This window comes from Geotrypetes seraphini, chromosome 7 (genome assembly GCF_902459505.1).
Source record: "Geotrypetes seraphini chromosome 7, aGeoSer1.1, whole genome shotgun sequence".
Lineage (NCBI taxonomy): Eukaryota > Metazoa > Chordata > Amphibia > Gymnophiona > Dermophiidae > Geotrypetes > Geotrypetes seraphini.
In genome coordinates, this window is record NC_047090.1 from 197,023,340 (window position 1) to 197,048,318 (window position 24,979).

Genomic DNA, 24,979 nt, shown 5'->3' on the forward strand with positions numbered 1-24,979 from the left:
GAAGAATTATGTGGCTCTTCATCACTGGCCCCTGCATTTATTGCTTGTATTTTAATTTTAATTTAAATAATTTAATAGTAAATTCCATAAATTTCATTTAATAACCTTTAAATAGGCTTTTGCTAGCTTTTACTTGTCATACTAAATTTTAATTTCACTTATCTTATTATGCGTGACCCGGGAGGGAATGACCCGACATGTTTCGCACTGGTGTGCTTTATCAAGGGTCCCCCTATAAAAAAGAGAAACAGTCATAAGAACATAAGAATTGTTGCTGCTGGGTCAGACCAGTGGTCCATCGTGCCCAGCAGTCCACTCATGCGGTGGTCCTCTGGTCAAAGACCAGAGCCCTAACTGAGACCTGCGTACGTTCTGGTTCAGCAGGAACTTTTCTAACTTTGTCTTGAATCCCTGGAGAGTGTTTTCCCCTATGACAGACTCTGGAAGAGCGTTCCAGTTTTCTACCACTCTCTGGGTGAAGAAGAACTTCCTTACGTTCGTACGGAATCTATCCCCTTTCAATTTTAGAGAGTGCCCTCTCATTCTCCCTACCTTGGAGAGGGTGAACAACCTGTCCTTATCTACTAAGTCTATTCCCTTCAGTACCTTGAATGTTTCGATCATGTCCCCTCTCACCTCCTCTGTTCGAGGGAGAAAAGGCCCAGTTTCTCTAATCTTTCACTGTATGGCAATGTTGTCCATAATACTGAAACTTCTATCTTTACCAACCTAGATTTAAAGAGATTAGTGCAACCTAGATTTAAAATAAAAGACTCACCACGGCCGCTAATGTCATCCGACTCCTAGAATGCTTAAAGCGGGGGTGCCCAATAGGTCGATCGCGATTGACCTGTAGATCGCCAAGGCAAAGTGAGTTGATCGCGGAGCCCATCCCGGGCTCCGTGATAGACTCACTTTGCCTTGGCGATCTACCAGGAAGATCAGTCTTCCTCTCTCCAACGTCAATTCTGCCGTCTGAGAGGAAGTTCGGGCAAGTCAATCGCTGCCTGGCTGGGCCGGAACTTCCTCTCCGACGGCAGAATTGACGTCTGGGAGAGGAAGGCTGGTCGGCCCGAAGCAGGGAGAGCTTGGGGCGGCGGTGGCTTGGGGGCCTATTGCCTGATGGCGGCAGCAGTGGCTTGGGGAGGACAGGAAGAAAGAAAGAGAAAGGGGGCAGGCAGGGAGACAGAAGGGAAACAGAAAAAAAGAAAGGGCAGGGAGAGAGGAAGAAAAAGTTGGGGCAGGCAATGAGGTCTGGAGGAGAGGAAGCATACAGACTGAAAGAAGGGAAGAAAGATTGGATGCACAGTCAGAAGAAGAAAGTGCAACCAGAGACTCATGAAATCAGCAGACAACAAAGGTAGGAAAAATGATTTTATTTTAAATTTAGTGATTAAAAATGTGTCTGAATTTATATCTGCTATCTATATTTTGCACTATGGCCCCCTTTTTTAGTGCAGGGAGCCTATGAGCATCGAGAGCAACGCTGGGCATTCAGAACAGCTCCCTGCGCTAAAAACTGCTATTGTGATTTAGTAAAAGGGAGGGGGGTATATGTCAGCCTAGCTATCACTACCATTCAGCATTTTCAGTTGGCATTACTTATGTCAGCGAAGGCCTATGGGAAATTATATCAATCTGACTCTGGCATGGGAATGCAGATAGACCCTGAGGGCAGGGAAACTGTTTTAAGTATCCCTGATAGGTTTTAAGTATCCCTGATAGGTTTTAAGTAGCTCTGATTGAATCATGACTAGCTAAAAAGTGTTAATGTCTGATTAAGAGGGTGCTTAGGACAATGGCCTGCTTGAATGGGACAAAGAAGCCAGAGACTAATCCCATCACCATGCTTGCAAGTATCACACCCTCCTTAGCAATTAAATTAACCATTGTTTCAAACAGTTTACAAATTCTAAACAGAAAGATACTGGGGCATACAGGTTTCTATATTGAGCCAAGGTATAAAAGCCTGCTCTCTGCAACACACATCTATCTCTTTTCCTATCGAGCTATCAATCTATCTATCTATCTCTGGGCTCTCTGGTTCTTTCTTTCTTTCTTTCTTTCTCTGGCTCTCCCTAGAACTGCAAGCTTCTTTCTGGACTCTGTAAGGCAGAGAAACTGCTTTGCTCTCTGCTTAAGTGTAATGCTCTCTACTTAATTGTAATGCTTCAGAATATTGCTTTTCTGTAAGACTATTTCTATAATATATTCTTTTGCAGTCACCTCTGGCTGTGCTCGTTTATTCTACTTCCTGGTGAGTCATCTGTGAGGGAACTGGACCTGGGACCTGGCATCTGTCAGTGCACATTTCACTTAACCCCCTACCACCATACATTGGGGGGGCCACTAACAAAACTGACAGTACATTTGTCTATTTTTGTATGGTTGTTACTGAGGTGACAGTGCATAGAGTCATCTGCCTTGACCTCTTTGAAAAAACCCCGGAATAGGAATGATAATTAACATTTTCTCTGCTTACGGTGTGCTCTGTGTTTTTTTTTAATTTTATTGTTGGTAGATCATTTTGACTTGGTCATTTTAAAAGTAGCTCGCAAGCCCAAAAAATGTGGGCACCCCTGGCTTAAAGAGTAAGATGACAGCGGCATTCTATTACAATACTTAAAAACACTCCCTCCAAACAGCTGAGCTCCCTCGCCTCCCATTAGACAGAGCCTCTAACCTATCAATGACGCCCATTCTACCTCCATATTCAAACCCTACGGCTTCACAGTATCCAGCTGATATATTAATTGCTCTTTTTCATTTAAGATTTTTTCCTTGTTAGCTCTCCCCCATCCCTGCTGGATATTCTCAATTATATGCCAACGTATCTCTTCCACTGAATGCCTCTTCCTAATCCAGTGTTGGACCATCAGGGCTTGGAGGCATTCGGTATTCAACGCAATTTCACCAGTCTGCTCGTGCGCCCTATGTATATCAACTCGCACGGGCAGACTATTGCATATACCACATGGGCACTAGAGCAATTAGTGAAACCCTTAGATTTTAAAACTATATTCCTCCCCAGGACTTGCCAACAATCACCTTCTATGGTCCTAGCACACCACTGGCATCTCCCACACTTTACATACCCTCCCCTACCTACCGTCTGGATTATCCCAAATTTTTGAAAATCAATTTTTGCCCTAATGTCCTACCTTTAGAAAATGCTATTCTAGGAAAATCTTGTAAAGAGGGATGCACCCTTACAATATGCCAAAAACTATTGATAATATTCACTAACTTAAGGGCTGCTTGCGAATAAGGGAGAATGCATGTTTATTTCCCTTCCTTCCCCTCCTGTGTGCTTTCCTCCAGCAGTAATTCTCTCTGAGCATAGCGAGCTCATACATAAGCCTGCCGAATAGCCTTATTCGGATATCCCCTATCCGCAAACCTGTGCCGCAGACCCACTGCACACAGTTGTCAGGTCACTATTCTATAACCATAGCATTACCCTCCCACATCCTCCTTGCACTTACACACATAACTATACTTCTAGTGCAATAGGCACCTCATTCCTGAACTCTTGGGTAGTCAATCCTTTCCCACGAGATTTGTGTAGAGCCTCATTAGCAGGGCCGGATTAAAGGATAGGCCCAGGAGGCCTAGGGTCCGGAATTGTCAGAGGGGCCTAGGTCCAGCGTTAGCGGGGAGCAAATAGGGCAGCTGCCCTGGGACCAACAGATCTAGGGGGCCCCACATTGTCCTTTTCAGAGGGGCCCTAACATGGCAGCTGTTCTCGCAAGCTTCAGGCGGCTACCCCAAAGCTTTCCCTCTGCTGCGATCTGCCTTGTCGGAAACGGGAAGTTGTGGCAGAGGGAAAACCTCGAGGCAGCTGCTGTATGTCGGGGCCTCTCTGAAAAGGACAATTTTGGCTGCAGGGGAGAAGACCATCCATGTTCCATGTGCCAATGGCATGTGGGTGGAGGATGGGAGCTATGGGCTTAGCCCCCAGAAGGCTTGAGTTCCAGGTCAAAAGTCCTGGTTAGAGCTGTGAAAGAGCAAATGTGCATCTCCATTGATGCGCATCTGCTGCAAAATCCCAGAAAAGGACAAGGGAGCAACCACATGGGACTTTGTGGTGTCCTGGACATGGTTTTGCTCCAGAATTCATCAATATGATGCATGAAACATATTTGTTTAACAGTGGCCATATAGAATCCTTGGGGGTCGCGGTGATGCTGTCACTAAGGGACTCTACCTCCAAAATTGCACTTCCCTATCAGCAGAGCCATGCACAAGAGATGGGGGTTCAGTTGGAGGGTGGCTGGGATGATATGGGTTCAGTTAACATAACATAACATAAGCAATGCCTCCGCTGGATCAGACCTGAGGTCCATCACGCCCAGCAGCCCGCTCACGCGGCAGCCCAACAGGTTCTGGACCTGTGCAGTAATCCTCTATCTATACCCTTCTATCCCCTTTTCCAGCAAGAAATTGTCCAATCCTTTCTTAAACCCCAGTACCGTACTCTGCCCTATTAAGTCCTCTGGAAGCGCATTCCAGGTGTCCACCACACGTTGGGTAAAGAAAAACTTCCTAGCATTTGTTTTGAATCTGTCCCCTTTCAACTTTTCCGAATGCCCTCTTGTTCTTTTATTTTTTGAAAGTTTGAAGAATCTGTCCCTCTCTACTCTCTCTATGCCCTTCATGATCTTGTAGGTCTCTATCATATCCCTACAAGATCATGAAGGGCATAGAGAGAGTAGAGAGGGACAGATTCTTCAAACTTTCTATGCCTTTACTTTCCCAGTCTGGGTCCTTAATAGCAGGAGATTCTGCATCATGTCTGGAAGAGCTGGGTCCAGAATGAGTGGAGAACTTGACTATGCACAGGCTGTTCAAGCCTTCAGCACTTTTAGAAATAATTAGAGTCTCTTCAAGAATTGAAGATAGAGATTTCACAGTCCTCAGCTGCGCAATGCTTGCTTATAAGCAGCACTAAGGTTCAGACCACATGCTTTCCTTCACATCAGGACATCACTAAAATGCTAATGGACCATTGGGAGGTCCCAGAAGCGCCCCATCAGGTGGCAAGGGCCATGGTGAAGCTTTATCCAATAGATACTGAAATTAACCAGCTGTTTGTCTCACCAAAGGTGGACTCCCTGGTGACTGAGGTAACTAAACATACCTCTCTGCTCAACAAAGACAGAATTATGTTGAAAGATACCCAGAACTTCAGATTGGATTTTGTTCTCAAAAACAGTTTGATGCCGCAGCTGCAGGATTAAAGGCAGTGGCATCTTACAGAGCATATGCCTGCCACTCCAAATTGCACTGCGATCTGGAGGTGGGGGCCGAGGGGATCAGTGATTTCTCATGTCAAGAGTGGATTATTTAGCGGATACTTTATATATATATTCAAGCTCACACAGCAGATCAGGGAGTTTAGGGACAGGCCAGCACCAACAGCTTGGCATTACCTGCAGGTGTTGAGATTGATGGTAGTTACTATAGATGTGATTCCCTGGGAAAGGGTGCACTTGCGCCCTCTCCAGGATGTGCTTCTATCCCGCTGGTGACAGCAAAGGGATGCATTACAGATGCATGTACCTTTGACAGCGGAGGCAAGATGCCAGCCTTTACAGTTGGGGAGTGCATTGCGAAGGACATCTAGTTCAGGGATGCTGGTCCTCTTCCCAGAAGAAGTGGTCGATCAACCGGTTGGAGCTGAGAGCCATCCATCTAGTGCTGCAAGAGTACGGAAGTAGATAATGCAACAGCGGTAATATCTGTCAATCAAAGGGGGGGGCACCAAGCGTGCTCCTCTATGCCTGGAAACTCAAATGCTGCTTTGGTAGGCAGAGACCAACCTATTTGCTCTCTTGGCAGCACATGTAGCAGGAGTGGACAATGTACAAGTGGATTTGCTCAGCCAGAAGACCCTAGACCCCAGAGAATGGAATCTGTTTCAGTAGTAAGAGTGGACAATGTACAAGTGGATTTGCTCAGCCAGAAGACCCTAGATCCCAGAGAATGGAATCTGTTTCAGGAGGCATTCAACAGCATTGAGAGTCATTGGGGGCATCCAACATTCGATTTAATGGCATTGGCAGCCAACAAAAAAGTGGTGTAGTTCTTCAGCCAAAGAGGTGTGCCAGGAAGTGATGGCTTAGATGCCCTGGTGCAACCATGATCAAAGGCAGGACTCCTTTTGGTCTTCCCTCTGTGGACCATGATAGGCAGAGTCCTTCAAAGAATACTGTCACACTCAGAGCCCGTAGTTCTAGTTGCACTAGATTGGCCATGGCTTCCATGGTATGCGGATTTTGTCTGCCTACAGAGGGACCAGAGTCTCAGCCTCCCATGTCATCAGGGGTTGATGACGCAGGGATTACTCAAAAAATGTATGAAGATGAAAGTGAGGTTATTCAAACCTTGACAAATCCAAAACTTCACCTCACCCCAAAAGAGGAAATCAAAAATTATACGGCTGAATCTCAATACTGAGATAATTATTCTTTATTATTATTATTCTTTATTCTTATATACCGCCATACCCAGTGAGTTCTAGGCGGTTTACATCAATTAGCAAATGATCTGCATTGAATAGCAGATTTACAACAAAATTAGAAGTAGGTTTACAAAATTAGAAGCAGATTTACAGCATAATTAGAAGTATTTTTAACAGCAAATTGCAGGCTGAATTACGATAAATTACAGTGATTTGCCGCAGTCAGCCGTGAAATTACAGCGATTCTTAACTGTCTGCAAAGAGGGCAGGTTTACAACAATATTACAGAAATTGCAGGTTTGATCGAGCTAGGTAGGGGAGGTAGAGAGTGGGGGAGGGAGGGACTGGTGAAGGAGGAAGGGGGCAGGGGTGGGGTAAGTGTCATGTGAGGTGAATGGATTATTAAGGGTCGTGTTTGCTGAAAAGGTACGTTTTTAGTAGTTTTCTGAATGATAGGTAAGTGGGGGCCTCGAGTATCATCTGTGCTAGCCATGGGTTCGACTTGGCTGCTTGGAAGGCAAAAGTTCTATCAAGGAATCTTTTGAGAGGACAGTGTTTAGGCGAAGGGGAAGGCGAACAATTGAGTTCTCCGTGATGTCCTGTTGCTGCAGTAAAGGTTAAAGTGTGTGTTTATGTAACTTGGGGAGGAGCCGTTAACCGATTTGTAGCAGAAGCATGCAAATTTAAAAAGAATTCTAGATTCAAATGGTAGCCAGTGTAGTTGGTGATAGAAAGGGGTGACATGTTCCCATTTCTTTAGGCCAAAGATGAGGCGCACCGCGGTATTTTGGACTATTTTTAGTCTCCTGGTAGTTTTCTTAGTGGCGTTAAGGTAGATGATATTGCAGTAGTCGAGGATGCTGAGGATGGAGGATTGTACAAGTAGGCGGAATGCATTGTCATAGAAGTGTTTTTTTATGGTGCGAAGTTTCCAAAGTACCGAGAAGCTTTTCCTAATTATGAGGTCGGTATGGTTATCTAGAGATAAGTTTTTGTCTAGCGTGACTCCCAGAATTTTTATGGTCGGATCAAGGGGGAAGGTCTTTCCTTTTAGTTGAATTGTGGTTTCCTTAATTTTATCTTTGGGGGAGGCTAGGAAAAATTTTGTTTTGTCTGGGTTTAATTTCAGTCTGAATGAAAGCATCCAGAGTTCTATCTGGTTGAGAGTGTTTGAGATGTGGTCGAGTAGTTCTTGTGAAAAGTTGGTTAATGGGATGGTTATTGTGATATCGTCTGCATAAATGAAGAATTTGAGATTTAGGTTGTGTAAGAGTTTACCTAGTGAGGCTAGGTATATGTTGAATAGGATGGGGGATAAGGGGGAGCCCTGTGGGACCCCGCAGGTGTTGTCCCAGCAGTATGAGAAAGAGTTATTCTTGAGTACCTTGTATGATCTATTTTGTAGGAACCCCTGAAACCAATTGAGGACCTGGTCTGAGATGCCTATGTGCGCTAGGCATTCCAGGAGAATGGTGTGGTCGACCAGGTCAAAAGCACTGCTCAGGTTGAGTTGTATGATCAGGGCACTTGAGCCCTGACTGAAGAGTGTGAGGAGGTGGTCGAGAAGGGAGGCTATGATGGTTTCAGTGCTGTGGTCCGCACGAAATCCTGATTGGTTGTCACTTAGAATGTTGAATTTTTCAAGGTATGCGGAAAGTTCCGCTTTTACCAACCCTTCCGCTATTTTGGTAAATAGGGGGATGCTGGCGATCGGCCTATAATTAGATGGGGAATTTGGTGGTTCTTTCTCATTTTTTAAAATTGGGGTGATCATTATTTGACCCTGCTCCGACGGGAAGTTACCTTTGGATAGTAGGTAATTAACCCATGTCATCATTTTTGCTTTAAAATGGGGGGGGGGGGGCCGTTCTCATGATTTTTGGTGGGCATGTGTCCAGATGGCAGTAGGAGTGAGTATACTTGTTGTAGTAAGTATTGAAGGTTTGCCAATCGGTTACTGCGAATTGTTTCCAACTAAGTTCAAGTTTCAAGTTTCAAGTTTATTTGGTTTTACTATACCGACCATCAAATAAATATCTGGCCGGTGTACATTACAATAAAAATATAATGTATTCGACTTTGGCTCCCGGGTCTGGGTTTGGTGGATTCATGTCTGTGAGGATGGGGAAGAGCTCGAGGGGGTTGGGGCTGGCTGGTAGAGTTGTTCTTATTTTTTGGATCTTGGTATTGAAGAAGTCGGCAAGGGTGTTGGCGGTTAAGGTGGCTTCTTCGTGTAGGTTTGTGTAGGTTTCTATGTTGTATAGATCGTTGACCAATCTGAAGAGGTTATTGCTATTGGTTTTAGGATTACCGATTTTGTTTGTAATGGTGTTTGTAATTGTTTGTAATGGTGTTTGTAATTGTTTGTAAGGTCGGTTTGTAGTGGTGAGGGGGGTTGTTGGGCAAGTGGGCGTGCGGGTGGTCTTGTGTGGTGTGGAGAGTGTATGTAGTGGTTCTGGGTTTTACCGATCGGTGCAGCGTGATGTGGATGGGAATGGGGGATGCATTGGAGTTGTCTGCGTTGCAGAGCCTGGAAGAGAGCAAGAGGAGTATAAGTAGAGCTACGCATTGTTGTGTATTTGGCTTGGCCATTGTGAGGGGCTCGTCCCAGCTGTGGTTGGAGACGTTGGGGAGTTTCCTGCGATTGAGGTCAGGATTAGTGCAAGGGGGGAAAAACGGAAGTTGGGGTTTCTAGATTTGTGGGTCAAAGGGCGGTTTAGTAGATTCCTGTAAGATGTCCTGAAGGTTAAGCAATGTAACAAGGATAAACAAAGTGGTTTCAATACAGTGGTGCTATGATCTGTATAGGTCCGGCAGGGTTATACACTAGAGTTTTATGTAACAGTAAAACTTATCCGGATTGGGGGTATCAGGGTTATATCCACGAGACCCGGAGTCGGTGCTGTTGGATCTGTCTCGTGGGAAGGAGTTCCTTTTAGGGTTGAGACGGTTGTGTCTTTGTCGGAGTGCTGGGGCTGTGACTGTAGTGGCGATCTGTGGTTGTCTCTGTGGTCTGGGCAGGCTCTGTGGTCGGTGGGCTGGTATCGGAGGCTGCCTGTGCGGGTGTCTCCCGCAGGTGCTTCGCGGTTGGGTTCCTGCTGGTTTGGGAGGGGTGTCCGGCTGAGCAGGGTCGATTCTTGGCGGTATGTGGTCCACCGAGCTGCGTCGGGAGAGGGGCGGAGCAGTGCTTTCACGCTCCTCACGACTCGGGCCGGGGGTCTCCTCTGTGGCTTTGGCGGTACCTGCTGGTTCCCGTCGTTCTCTCCGGCGCGATGCCCAACAGGTTTGCTTGAATTTTTCAGATCACCACAGCCTCCCGTAAGAGCGAGAGAGAGCAACGTGAAAAGAAGAGAGAGGAGATGGCAGCCCAGTTGTTAGTAGGCTGGGTGTTGCTGGGATCCGGGTGAGGGGATCGGGCTCGCCAGGTACAGGAGTCGTTCGCAGTCGCTTTGCAAAGGCGCGTGCTAAGGCGCACGCGCCTTAGACGTGCGCCTTCGACGGCACGCTGAATGGCTGCACGCCGTTGGCGCGGCGGCTTTGAGGCGTCGGGTTCGGGAGGGGGGCGGAGCGGGGCTCACACGCTCCTCGCCTGCTGGTGCCCGGCTGAAGAAGGCCGCTCTCCGGGGGCGCGGTGGCTTTGAGGCGTCGGGTTCGGGAGGGGGGGCGGAGCGGGGCTCACACGCTCCTCTCCTGCTGGTGCCCGGCTGAAGAAGGCCGCTCTCCGGGGGCGCGGCGGCTTTGAGGCGTCGGGTTCGGGAGGGGGGCGGAGCGGGGCTCACACGCTCCTCTCCTGCTGGTGCCCGGCTGAAGAAGGCCGCTCTCCGGGGGCGCGGCGGCTTTGAGGCGTCGGGTTCGGGAGGGGGGCGGAGCGGGGCTCACACGCTCCTCTCCTGCTGGTGCCCGGCTGAAGAAGGCCGCTCTCCGGGGGCGCGGCGGCTTTGAGGCGTCGGGTTCGGGAGGGGGGCGGAGCGGGGCTCACACGCTCCTCTCCTGCTGGTGCCCGGCTGAAGAAGGCCGCTCTCCGGGGGCGCGGCGGCTTTGAGGCGTCGGGTTCGGGAGGGGGGAGGAGCGGGGCTCACACGCTCCTCTCCTGCTGGTGCCCGGCTGAAGAAGGCCGCTCTCCGGGGGCGCGGCGGCTTTGAGGCGTCGGGTTCGGGAGGGGGGCGGAGCGGGGCTCACACGCTCCTCTCCTGCTGGTGCCCGGCTGAAGAAGGCCGCTCTCCGGGGGGCGCGGCGGCTTTGAGGCGTCGGGTTCGGGAGGGGGGCGGAGCGGGGTTCACACGCTCCTCTCCTGCTGGTGCCCGGCTGAAGAAGGCCGCTCTCTGGGGGCGCGGCGGCTTTGAGGCGTCGGGTTCGGGAGGGGGGCGGAGCGGGGCTCACACGCTCCTCTCCTGCTGGTGCCCGGCTGAAGAAGGCCGCTCTCCGGGGGCGCGGCGGCTTTGAGGCGTCGGGTTCGGGAGGGGGGCGGAGCGGGGCTCACACGCTCCTCTCCTGCTGGTGCCCGGCTGAAGAAGGCCGCTCTCCGGGGGGCGTGGCGGCTTTGAGGCGTCGGGTTCGGGAGGGGGGCGGAGCGGGGCTCACACGCTCCTCTCCTGCTGGTGCCCGGCTGAAGAAGGCCGCTCTCCGGGGGCGCGGCGGCTTTGAGGCGTCGGGTTCGGGAGGGGGGCGGAGCGGGGCTCACACGCTCCTCTCCTGCTGGTGCCCGGCTGAAGAAGTCACCTCTGATATGTTGTGAGTCTTTAACACTTGCTGTACTCCGTCATCTTCTAATCCTTTCAGAAGTAAGACAAACCAGTGGCATCTGATAATTCATTCATTTATTTTCTTTTTCTTTAATAGTGCAGAGTTACTAGCACGCCCCGACGGGACCCGTTTCACCCAAGCAGGGCTTTTTCAAGGGTTCACAGTAGGCGCTCTTTCTTTAGCGTCCTCACATTTCAGGTGCTAGATCTTTTGGGGTGAGGTGAAGTTTTGGATTTGTCAAAGTTGCTGACGCAGGGCCCAGTCACCTGCAGGATCCAGAGCACAGTCTTAACGCAAAAATACTATCTGGATGGGGTGATTGCCACTCTCTTATGTTCCAAGAAACAGTCAACATTAGCTGCCTATGCGAAAGCCTGGAAGTATTCAGGGGCTGGTGCACACAGAAGAGTAAGGACCCGGTGTCAGCTCCGATTCTTTGGTCTTAGCATTTCTGCAGGAGGGATGGAGGAAGGTCTGGCAATGGCCTCCCTCATGGTTCAAATAGCAGGTCTTTCATGTTTCAGACTTCAAGTGCACAAGAAGTCCTTGGCCTCACATCCAGATGTGGCCAGGTTTCTGAAGGGGGCTTTGCACCTGCATCCTCAAGTACGACTCCCCTTGCCATCGTGGAATCTTAATCTTGTCCTACAGGCGCTATCTAAAGCGCCATATGAGCCACTAGAGCAGACTTAATTGTTGGACCTCAAGGTTAAGACAATGTTTTTAGTGGTGATCATTTCAGCTCAGCTGGTATTAGAACTGCAGGCTATCTCCTGCAAAAAAAACCCTTTTTCAGAATTTCGGAGTTGGGAATGGACTTGAGTGGAATTATGTACTGTACCTTTTTTCTTACCAAAAGTGGTTTCCAATTAACCAGGAAGTACAGTTGCCTATCTTCACTTCCTCAGGCTCCAAAAAGAGGGATAAAGTCCCTGAAATTGTTGGATGTTCGCAGAATGCTTCTTTTTTATCTGGAAGTGATGAATGAGTTTCGACTGTTGGATCATCTCTTTGTGCTTGTAGGTGCAGCCCGTAAGTGTCTACCAGCTTCCAAAGCGACCATTTCAAGGTAGATTCATATGGCCTTTAATCGGGAGCAGGAAGCAACACCATGTAACCTTAAAGGTGCATTCCACTTTTTCTGTTTCCATGTCCTTTAGTTTCACAGAATTTTACCTTATCAGCCCCACATTTTGATGCTTTGTCTCAAATACTTCACTTTGTCTAACACACTCTTGCTTTGCTCTCACTGTGGAAGTTCTGAGTTCCTAATTAACCTCTCAACCCCCACTCCTACCATCCTTAAGTCCCCATTTAGTCTCAGTCTCCAGAATTCCTCCTGGTTCTCAGAGTCTCTGTTCTCCCTTACCCTCAAATCCTCACCTAATTTTAATCCTGAGTCATTTTTCTTGTGAAAAGGGGGGGGAGGGAGGGGTTGGCATAGTAATACCATTTCATGAGGCAGATACCTTCCCACTTATGCACTCTAGGCTCACCTCATCCCTTTCAACTGCCTTGCTCTCGTATGTGATCTCTCTCTTTTAAGCTTTAGATTTATTAAGTGCCTCCAATTAGTGCACATCAAAGTTTAACTGACCAATTTACATTTCTAAATAGGGACATAGAAGAGACAAAATGTTGAAATAGCCACAGTAGTAGAGAAGGGGAGTAGGAGGAATAGAGGAACTACAGTACAGTATATGATAGGAAAGATATGAGATTAGAATTGGCCAAAAGAAACAGGAGACTAACACTGAGAGCAGTGCCCTAGATTAGGTGAAGAGGAAGGTTTTCAGATGGGATTTCAATTTCTCTAGTGAGATCTGCAATTTTAAATGGGGAGATGAGACATTCGAGAGTAGGCCAGGGACAGAGAAGATGAAAAACTGGATGCTAGGAGATGCTGTAGTGATGGGGAGGGTGGGGAGTACAATATCAGCAAATGGGATAAAAAGAGTGTAAAGCTCGGGATCATAAGAACATAAGAACTGCCATCTCCGGATCAGACCCATGGTCCATCGAGTCCGGCGATCCGCACACGCGGAGGCCCAGTCAAGTATACACCTGATGTAGTTTTAGTCACCCATATCCCTCTATGCCTCTCGTAAGGAGATGTGCATCTAATTTGCCTTTGAATCCTAGCACAGTGGATTCCTTAATAACCTCCTTTGGGAGAGCATTCCAGGCGTCTACCACTCGCTGTGTAAAGCAGAACTTCCTGGCATTTGTCCTGGACTTGTCCCCCCCTTAGCTTCAAACCATGTCCTCTTGTCCGTGTCACGTTGGACAATGTAAATAATTTATTTTCCTGCTCTATTTTATCGATGCCTTTCAGCATTTTGATCATGTCCCCTCGCAGCCTCCTCTTCTCAAGGGAGAACAGTCCCAGTTTCTTGAGTCGTTCCTCATATTCCAAGTTCTCCATACCTCTTATTAGCTTCGTTGCTCGTCTCTGCACCCTCTCCAGCAGTTTTATATCCTTCTTTAGGTTGGGAGACCAATGTTGGACACAGTATTCCAAGTGTGGTCTGACCATTGCTCTATAAAGCGGCATTATGACTTTCTCTGATCTACTCGTGATTCCTTTCTTTATCATGCCTAACATTCTGTTTGCTTTCTTTGCCGCTGCCGCGCATTGTGCCAACGGCTTCAGGGTCCTATCTATCAGTACACCCAGGTCCTTTTCTTGTTCGCTCTTACCCAGAGTTGCGCCTGACATTCTATACTCGTGTTCCTTATTCTTACTACCTAAATGCATTACTTTGCATTTCTCCACGTTGAACTTCATCTGCCATTGCTCTGCCCATTTCTCTAACTGATACAAGTCGCTCTGGAGTTCCTCGCTATCCTCCTGCGATCTGATTGCCCGGCATAGCTTTGTGTCGTCTGCAAACTTAATGATCTCACTGGATACTCCTTCTTCCAGGTCATTGATGTAAATATTAAATAGGATCGGCCCAAGAACCGAGCCCTGGGGCACACCACTAGTCACTAGATCAAAATCTGGTAGACAGTAGTGTTATCAGTTTTTGCTTATTGTACTTTGGTATACTTGGGAGTGCCAGGGACAGTGTTGTGGGCGCTACAGGTTGCCCAGAATTTTGTGTTAAGATCTCTGTTTAGATTGGGAAGACGTGAGCATGTAATGGAATATTACATAAGCTTGAACTGGCTGAAAGTAAAGGACAGGATATGTTATAAGTTACTGGTTAATGTTTTCATGTGCCTGCATAAATTGGTTCCCAAATACCTGCTCCAGAATATCTTGCCACGTGATCCACCTCAATTGCTTCGGTCTACTGACCATTTTGATCTGCAAATTCCATCTCTGTGGGATTTGAGGCTAATGTCATACAGTGATAGTATCTTCCATTGCATTGTTCCCAGGGAATGGAACAACCTCCCTGAGTATATTCGTCAACAGCAGAATATAATAATAATAATAATAACTTTATTTTTGTATACCGCAATACCACAAAACAGTTCAGAGCGGTTTACAGGAGAAGAGACTGTACATTTACAGCGAAGATGCAGAGTCAGATTAACCAGGGTAAAGTAACCAGTAACAGTAACAATTAAAATTAAAAAGTAAGATAGGTACTAAGAAATTCCCTTACTGTCCCGAAGGCTCACAATCTAACTAAAGTACCTGGAGAATAACAAAGAAGTGAAAAATAGAGATAGAGGAAAAATAAGAAATAAACATTCTAACAAGACTACATTGATCTAATACTTTGGAAGGATGAAGAGAGGAGAGAAAGGAATATATACAGTTACAAGGGAGTGCAGGATGAGGATAGTAAGATCCGGGGAAGAAGAGGTATATAGGTGAGGAAGGAGAGGAAAGGAAGGAAGGATGGAGTTAGAGAAATTTATCAAAGAGGTAAGCTTTGAGAGATTTTCTGAAGGATAGGTAGGATGGGGCAAGAGAGATGAGGGTGGTAAGGCAATCATTCCATTTGCCAGCTTGAAAAGAGAGGGTTTTGTCCAGGAATCTTTTGTAAATACATCCCTTTGGCGAGGGGAAGGCAAACAGGTGGGCATTGCGTGTTCGGTTAGAGCCTTGGAACACAAAGTGACGTGACAGGTATATCGGGGATGATCCAGTCAAGGTTTTAAAGCAGAATATACAGAATTTTACATACATTTTATATACAGAATTTTAAGAATTTACTTAAAAGGCACTTATTCTGTCAGATGAAATATAGGGTCTGAGATTGTTTCAACTGAGGAGGAATGGAGACTGTTGATTGCAGGGTGCTGGTCACCAACATATTCTAAGGGTCTGGACTGTTTTATGGTTATGGTGCTGTTTGTCGTTGATGCGACTTGTTTGTTATATGTTTGATATTTTGTGTGTAAGTGTGTAACCCGCCCTAGATAATGGCAGAAGATAAATAAATAAACAAACAAAAGAATCATACATAACTAGAAGAAGCATTGTTGAACTAAGGAGGAGGTTGGGATTGAAACCCCAAGTATTTCTAAAAATGGTACCAACAGAACTTGGATGCCAAAAAGAAAAATTGGTCATGAAAGTGGCATACTGGCTGTATTATTTATTTAGTCGATTTTAACATAGTAATTATCGTAGATGAAGGCAGATAACAACCTGAATGGTCCATCCAGCCTGTCCACCCTGATTCAATTAGAAAAATATATATATTTTTTTTCTTTTTAGCTATTTCTGGGCAAGAATCCAAAGCTCTACCCGGTACTGTGCTTGGGTTCCAATTGCTGAAGTCTCCGATTTTCTAGCCCGGCCTCCCAGAAGAGCCCAGAACGGGTTACAATTTTACATACATTATATTATATTATATTACATTTCATTAGTGACTTTTATTCCGCCATTACCTTGCGGTTCAGGGCAGATTACATAAGAGGTTATCTGGACATTTCCAGAAGAGTTACATAGTTGAGCGGGTTATTTGGGGGGATTAAATGCTTCCTGTGGAGTTAGTTTGTCTTAATGGATTTCTTGAATAGTAGAGTTTTTATTTCTTTTCTGAAAGTTTTGTGATCTGGTGTCGTGACCAGTAGATTGGATAGTTGGTGGTCAAGTTTCACTGCCTGCGTAGCCAGTAGGCTGTCATACATTTTTTTGCGTTTGACGCCTCTGTTTGAGGGGTGTGTGAATGGTGTCTGGGTTCTCCTTTGCCTGGTTGCGGTAGTTCAGATAAGGCGATTGTTCAGGTAGGCTGGACTGTCTTCATTCATGGCTTTAAATAATAGACAGTAAAATTTGAATTGTATTCTTGCTTGTATTGGGAGCCAGTGTGAGTCGAGGTAAGCGGGGGTGATGTGGTTGTATTTCTTCAGTGAATAGATCAGTCTCAGGGCTGTGTTTTATACTGTTTGTAGTTGTTTTATCATGACTGCGGGGCAGGGGAGATAGAGGATGTTGCAGTAGTCCAGAAGTCCTAGGACTAGGGATTGGACCATGAGCTGGAGTTGTTTTCTGTCGAAGGATTTTCAGATTTGCCTTAAGTTTCGCATGGTTTCTGTATTGTTTTGTTCATTTGTGGGTGCATGGTACAGCTTCTGTCTATCATCACTCCCAGAAGTCTTAGGGTGGGTTGAATGGGGTATGTGATGGAGTTTATTACTAGGTTTGTTATGGTTGGGGTTTTATTACTAGGTTTGTTATGGTTAGGGTTTTGTTTTTTTCGAGAAGTATAAATGTTTTGTCTGGGTTCAGTTTTAGTTTGTGTTCTTTCATCCATGTAGCCACTGTTTCTAGTGTTCTATGTAGTTTGTCTGTCATGGAGTGTGTTGATCAAAAGGAAGGCGGATGGTGATGTCATCTGCATAGCTATAAGAAGTTAAGCCTAAGTTGTCTAGGCAGGTGCCGAAAGATGCAATGTAGAGATTGAAGAGTGTCGGGGATAAAGGCGACCCTTGGGGTATGCCGCAGAGGTTGGACCATGGTTCTGATTTTTCTTTGTCTTTACTCTGTAGGTCCTGGATTGTAGGAATCCTTGAAACCAAGTGTGCACCTTTCCTATGATTTCTATTATTTCTAGTATTTGTAGTAGAATGTCATGTTCTACCAGGTCAAATGCTGCAGTGAGATCTAGTTGTATAACCAGCATTTTTTTGCTAGTGCTGAGGTGTTGTCTGGCTGTGTCCAGGAGGGATCCTAGTAGTGTCTCTGTGCTGTAGTTGGTTCTGAAACCAGACTGTGTAGGGTGGAGTAAGTTGTGGTTTTCTAGGTAGTTGGTAAGGTGTTTAGCTACGAGGCCTTCCATTAGCTTGACCTATAATGGTATTGAGGCTATGGATCTGTAGTTGGATAGTAGATCTGTTGCTATTTTGGGGTCTTTTATGATCAGGGTGATGATGATTTCACTGAGATCTTGTGGAAAAAGGACATCTGTGAGCAAGGATTGTATCCATTGTATGAGGAGAGTGCAGAATTTTGAGCTGGAGGCTTTTAACAGGTATAGAGGGCAATAGTTGAGGTTGCAGGCTGCGTGGCTGTATTTTTTGTAGAGTTTGTTTAAGTCGGACCATTGTAATCTTTCATCTTCAGGAGTATGATAGCTGCTTTCCAGGTAGGGGGAACATAGTCTTGAGAAAAACTGGCTGCATCCATAAGATGGTTGTTTGGGCCCAAAATCATAAAGAGGCACTTAAAGACATTTGAGGTGCTGTTGTTACCCTCATAGTTTTTAAGGCTGCTGTAACCACAGAGAGGTTGAAGTTGTTGGAAGCTAGCTAGGGAGCTGTGAAGTGAACTACTAGTAGATAGATCCGGTAACAGATTACCCTGATGAGAAGTATCCCCTTTTAACTTTAGAGAGTGCCCTCTTGGTCTCTCTACCTTGGAGAAGGTGAACAACCTGTCTTTATCTACTAAGTCTATTCCCTTAATTATCTTGAATGTTTCAATCATGTCCCCTCTCAGTCTCCTCTTTTCAAGGGGGATAGGAGGGGTAACTTTAGTTGAACTAGCTTTGTAATGGGATACCACCCTTAGGAAAGTCTTTGATAAAAAAAAAGTCTGGCAGCTTCAAGAGATACAAGTGTCGGCTTACTAAGATCTCAGTGGTGTGCATTGGAAGTTTAAGAAACGGAAACCAGGAGAAAGGCCTCTACACAAAAGTCAAGAACCAACAAACAACAGTGGAGGTCCAGAAGATAATTGGTGTGCAATTTTATTTGTCAAATCAAAAAGTCTTGTGTGGTGGCTAGAAAGGGGCGCCATCAGGGCAGTACTACCAGTCCTGCATTCAGGGGCCCAGAGCTGACAGGGGGCCCGGGCTCCCCCAGGGTCGCAAGCATAGTCTCCTCTCCTTCTCCTTACCTGCCCTGCCGCAGCACACAGCCGAACGGAAGTCTTCCCAATGTCAGCGCTGACGTCGGAGGGAGGGCTTAAGCAAAGCCCTCCCTTCCTCCAACGTCAGCGCTGACATCGGGAAGACTTCCGGTCGGCTGCTTGCGGCAGGGCAGGTAGGGAAAAGGCAGTCGTGTATCGAAGGGGGGGGTGGTCCACCCCGCCCCGCCCCGGGTGCAGCCATGGGGGGGGGGGGGTGGAGTGTGCACAGCCGGTCAGGTCCCCTTAGCCTTGTGGCGCTTCCCCCGACCTACCGACAACAGGCCCGGCCGACAAACCTCCCTGCCCTGTAGCAGCGAATCTAAATTACCTTCTTACAGCAGCTTCAATACTCCAGCTGCTGTAAGAAGGTAATTTAGATTTGCGGCTACAGGGCAGGGAGGTTTGTCCGACTGGGCCTGTTCTATTGTCGGTCGGGTGGGGAAGCACCACAAAGGAAGGGGCAGGGAGGGAGAAAGGGAGGAAAGGTGGAGTGGAGAAGAAAAGACGCTTAAGGGAAATGGGTAAAACTGAGGGAGGAGAAGGCCGCTGAAAGCACTGGGGAAGACAAAGGGGTGGAGAAGGACGCTGAAAGGACATGGGGAAGACGGGGGGGGAGAAGGACGCTGAAAGGACATGGGGAAGACAGGGGGGAGAAGGACACTGAAAGCAAATGTGGAAGACAGAGGGGGGAGAAGGATGCTGACAGGACATGGGGAAGATGGGGGGGAGAAGGACGCTGAAAGGAAATGGGGAAGAGAGAGTGGGGAGAAGACACTGGCAGGGAAGAAGACAGAGATGCCAGACTATGGGGGGAGCGGAGGGAAGAAGATGGGTGCCAGACCAATTTGGGAGGGGGGAGAAAGGGAGAGGCACAGTAACAGAGCAAATGGAAGATGCAGAAAGAAGAGAGACAGTGGATGGAAGGAATTAAATGAGAATATGAGGAAAGCAGAAACCAGGCAACAAAGGTAGGAAAAAAATTATTATTATTTTTTTTTTTTTTTTTGCTTCAGGATAAAGTAGTATATTAAGTTCAAGTTCAAGTTCAATTTTATTTGATAAATCGCCTATAAAAAATTTCTAAGCGATGTACAGTTTAAAACAACTTATGGGGGAACAAACAGTCCTAAAACAAATTTTAATAAATTTTAAAAACAGTAATATAGATAACAAACAGTATTAAGACCTAAAAGGTTTCATGACTAACTGGATACACTAGGAAGAAGGGGGAAAAGTTACAATTATCTCGGTCTAGGAAAGAAGAAACAAAAAGGGTAAAAACACATAAGGAAGGGGCAAAAGAAAAGAATGGAACAGGAAGAAGATAGAAAGAACAAAAAAAAAAAGAAAAATTTAAATTATCAGTTAATAAAAGCATCATTGAATAAAAATGTTTTTAAAAGTTTTTTGAACGAGATGAGGTCTTTTTCTTTTCTAATATAGAGTGGCAGAGCGTTCCAAGTTTGAGGAGCTAAAACAGAAAACATTTCATTTCTCCTTGTACCCACTATTTTTAAAGAAGGGACTGATAATAGGTCTTGAGATAACGACCGGAGAGATCGGGGAGAATGATATGGAATAATCAGTCTAGATATGAACTGTGGTTCATTAAATAACAGAGCTTTAAAAACTAAGAATGCTATTTTAAAAGTGATTCGGTGATTAATAGGCAACCAGTGGGATTTGATCAGTAGTGGAGTTACATGATTGTATTTTTTTGCTTTATGAACGAGTTTTATTGCAGTGTTTTGGATTATTTGAAGGTACGTTAAACAGCAGAGAGTTGCAGTAATCTAGTTTTGAAATGATCATAGAATGAATAAGTATGTTAATAGATTTTGGTTCTAAAAATGAAGAAATGGATCGTATTAGACGGAGTTTATAGAAACAGGATTTAACGATTTGACTAATGTGATTATGAAAATTTAGGTTAGTGTCAATGATTACGCCTAAGATTTTTAAGGAAGATACTGATTCTATTGGAGAGTTGAGTAAGAATGAAGAAATTGGGGTGATATTAGTTGTGGTGATAAAAACTTATAAACATTAGAGGCTCTGGTAGAAACACGTTTACAAAGTATGTATTCTTCCCAATTAATATTTCCAAATTAATAAAGTCTTTTTGCTTATTTTTAAATGGGTTTCTACCAGATCCTTTAATTCAGTAGCATAATTAAATGAAATAACTATTTCTGTAATTTATAGGGACGGGCAGGGACGGAGGGGATTCCTCGCGGGGATGGGCAGGGACGGAGGGGATTCCTCGCGGGGACGGGTGGGGACGGAGGGATTCCTCACGGGGATGGGTGGGGACGGGTAGGAGTCCTCACGGGGATGGGTGGGACTTTGGCGGGGACGGGTGGGATTTCTGTCCCCACGCAATTTAAACATGCACCTTTCTTCCTCCATCCCATGCACCTTTCTTCCTCCATCTCATAACACACACAGCCTGGTGGTGATGATTATCAGATTGATTCATGAATATATAATGATGTTATGAGTGTGCACCTCTTCCTTCCCATCCTCCTTAGCATGTCACATACAGCATGTTACATTACACAAAGTCTGTGTAATGTAACATGCTGTATGTGAAATGCTGAGTAGGATGGGAAGGAAGCGGTGCACACTCATAACATCATTATATATTCATCCATAGCTGCATGTTAATGATGTGCTCATATGCACTTATTTATCATCATAACATATACATCATCATTAACATGCAGCTGTGGATGTGTAAGGACAGGCTGAGGAGGATGGATGGGAAGGAAGGAAGGTGCACATATCAACATATCGTACATTTTTAACATGCATGATGCAGCTATAGGCAAGCTGAGGAGGATGGGATCATACAGATGTGTATGTTCAGATATGCGCTCAGATGTGTATGTTCAGATATGCGCTCAGATGTGTAGTTTTTTTCTGATATATTTATTAAGCTTACAGTATTTATAAAAACACATTGTTACAAAAAATATTGTGCAATTGTGATCTACTTCTGGCCTACAAAGGTCAAAAGAAATCCTTAACTGAGATTTTACATTCAAAAGTGAATTATAGCTACTAGCACTATTATTTATTAGTTATTTATTATGCAGATGTTTGTTAGTTTGTTATTAGTTCAGTATTAGACATATGTTAGTTTAGAATAGATAGGTATAGATTAGTTTAGTTTAGTTTAGTTTAGGTTAGGGCTCTGCTGAAAGAGTCTACCTTGACGTGGTTGCAGGCTTACAAATCTTTTGGTCAAAGAGTGCGGCGACAGAGTATGTGTGTATGCGGCCCATGGAAGAAGGGGGGGGGTCGGGGGGGGGAAGGGGTGCGTGGGGGGCCTAATAGGATTGCTCAATAAGGGGCCCAGAAATTTCTGATGGCGGCCCTGTGGCTAGACATGCACATGTTTCGGCCTCTAAGGAGCCTGTTTCATTCCTGATGCAGCCCTGAAGTCACAGAGCAGAGGCCTATTGTCCTCAGGAGGTCAAGCTACGAGAGAAACCAAAGCTAACCTTGGACTTCTAGCAAGGAAACTTTCCAAACTCAGCTCTATAGAAAGGCCTGGTCAGGATTTAACCAAGGCAGCAGGCTCCTGAGGCAGGCCGTAGAGGCCGAAACATATGCGTGTCAAGCCACTGCACAAGACTTTTTGATTTAATGAATAAAATTGCATACCAACTATCTTCTGGACCTCCACTGTTTGTTGGTTTTTGGAAGTTTAAGAGGCATGGATATTGGTTACCATTTGATCTCCTTTACTTGTACCAGTCTATGGCAGAGAAGGCACAGAAAAGGGAGTCAGGTGACAGAATCAAGGGTACGTCCTACAGTGTGTTATAGTCTATAGGTTGGATCAGGCTTAAGTCAGAGGTCTGAGTTGTATGGTGCAGTGAATATTAAAGTGGCGGTATTAGCCCCACTAGGAAACAGCGATCACAACACAATCCATTGCAGGCTTGAAATTGGATCATCAAAGGTGAAAAGAACCACAACGACGGCACTCAACTTCAGAAAATGGAATTATGATGCCATGAGGAAAACGGTGGGAAAGAAACTCAACGGCAACACAAGGAAGATGGAGTCCGTAGAAAAAGCTTGGACCCTACTCAAGGGTACTGTGCACGAAGCACAGAACCTGTGCGTCCCCAAGTTCAGGAAAGGGTGCAAAAAAACCCAGTGTGGATAACAAATGCAGTGAAGAAGGCGATAAGTGACAAGAAAGCATCGTTCAAAAAATGGAAAAAAGACCAAACAAAGGAAAACCAAAAGGTACACAAAGAACACCAAAGGGAGTGTCACCGAGTGGTTAGAGAAGCAAAAAGAGAATACGAAGAGAGACTGGCGGGGGAAGCAACAAACTTCAAATCGTTCTTCAGGTACGTTAAGGGGAAGCAACCGGCAAGGGAGGAAGTGGGACCCTTGGATGATGGAGACAGAAAGGGAGTGGTAAAAGAAGAAAAAGAGATAGCTGACAAGTTAAATGAGTTCTTCACGTCAGTCTTGACGAGGGAAGATACAACCAACATTCCGGAACCCGAAGAGATCGTAAATGGGGACCAAGATGATAAGCTGGTCAAATTAGAGGTAAGCCATGAGGATGTCTTCAGGCAGATAGACAGACTAAAGAGCGACAAATGCCAGGTCTGGACGGCATTCACCCAAGGGTACTCAAGGAACTAAGGAACGAAATAGCAGAGCCACTTTGACAAATATGCAACCTATCCTTAAAAACTGGAGAGATCCCGGAGGACTAGAAAATAGCAAATGTCACGCCCATCTTCAAGAAGGGTTCAAGGGGTGACCCAGGAAACTACAGGCCAGTTAGCTTGACCTCAGTCCCGGGAAAGATGATGGAAGCACTGATTAAGGACAGCATCTGTGAACACATCGAAAACAATGGACAGCTAAAGTCGAGTCAGCATGGCTTCTGCAAGGGTAGGTCATGCCTCACAAACTTATTGTACTTCTTTGAGGGGGTAAACAGCCAGGTGGATAAAGGGGAATCTATAGACATCATTTACCTTGACTTCCAAAAAGCCTTCGACAAGGTACCACACGAAAGACTGTTTAAGAAGATATAGAACCATGGGGTGCAAGGGGAGGTCCACCGATGGATCAAAAACTGGCTGGCAAACAGGAAGCAGAGGGTTGATGTAAAGGGCCATTACTCAGACTGAAAACGGGTCACGAGCGGAGTTCCGCAGGGGTCGGTGCTGGGACCGCTCCTGTTCAATATCTACATAAATGACCTGGAGGTGGGAACAAAATGTGAGGTCATTAAATTTGCAGATGACACCAAACTATACAGCAGGGTTAAAACCACGGAAGACTGCGAAGATCTCCAAAAGGATCTAACGACACTGGAAGAGTGGGCCAAAAAATGGCAAATGAGCTTCACCATAGGGAAATGCAAGGTCATGCATGTGGGGAAAAAGAACCCGACGTTCACTTACAAAATGGGGGGGATCACTACTAGGGTTCAGTAACCTTGAAAGAGACCTGGGAGTGATGGTAGACACAACACTGAAGGCGTCAACGCAGTGCGCCGCAGCCTCAAGGAAAGCAAACAAAATGTTTGGTATCATTAAGAAGGGTATCATGACCAGGACGAAGGAAGTCATCCTGCCACTGTATCATGCAATGGTGCGGCCGCATCTGGAGTACTGTGTCCAGTACTGGTCGCCGTACCTCAAGAAGGACATGGCAGTACTTGAGGGAGTCCAGAGAAGAGCAACTAAGCTGATAAAGGGTATGGAAAATCTCTCATATACTGACAGATTGAAACAGTTAGGGCTTTTCTCCCTGGAGAAGCGGAGACTTAGAGGGGACATGATAGAAACCTTCAAGATCCTGAAGGGCATAGAAAAAGTAGACAGGGACAGATTTTTCAAATTATGGGGAACCACAAGTACAAGGGGGCACTCGGAGAAATTGAAAGGGGACAGGTTTAGAACAAACGCTAGGAAGTTCTTTTTCACCCAGAGGGTGGTGGATACATGGAACGCGCTTCCAGAGGCTGTGGTAGGCGGGAGCACGTTACAGGGCTTCAAAGAAGGTTTGGATAGGTTCCTAGAAGACAAAGGGATTGAGGGGTATAGATAGGTGTAGAGGTAGGTTATAAGGTTAGGTGTAGAGGTAGGTTATAGGGATAGGTGTTGAGGTAGGTTATAGGGATAGGAGTAGAGGTAAGTATAGGGATAGGAATAGAGATAGGTTATAGACCTCTGGTCTGCCTCAGCGGAGGCAACTTCTTATGTTCTTATGTTCTCCACTCAATGATAAGAGTTTGTAGAAAGAAGACATGAGCAGGGAAGGATCAGGACCACACACTTCTGGATCAGGGTGGCAGCAGTGATCATGGCCAGAAGGGTAGGAGCGGACTGCAGCATTTCCAGCCCAGGCTGGTTTCAGCAGTGATTACAAAGGAAGCACAGGTAGCTTCAGTATACTATGGTGCTGAA

General features: G+C 46.0%; 1 protein-coding gene across 7 annotated transcripts in view; it reads left to right on the forward strand.

Moving 5' to 3' along the window:
- Positions 1–24,979, forward strand: part of ENTPD5 (ectonucleoside triphosphate diphosphohydrolase 5 (inactive)) — a 368,562-nt gene that overhangs the window by 334,390 nt on the left and 9,193 nt on the right. Inside the window, exon 14 of one of the 7 annotated variants that reach the window (XM_033952535.1) lies at positions 2,223–2,257. The exons of the other annotated variants lie outside the window; for them this stretch is intronic. Within the exon in view, the coding sequence (XP_033808426.1) occupies positions 2,223–2,257 (35 nt within the window). The remainder of the gene's footprint in view (positions 1–2,222; positions 2,258–24,979) is intronic. 7 annotated transcript variants of the gene reach the window in all.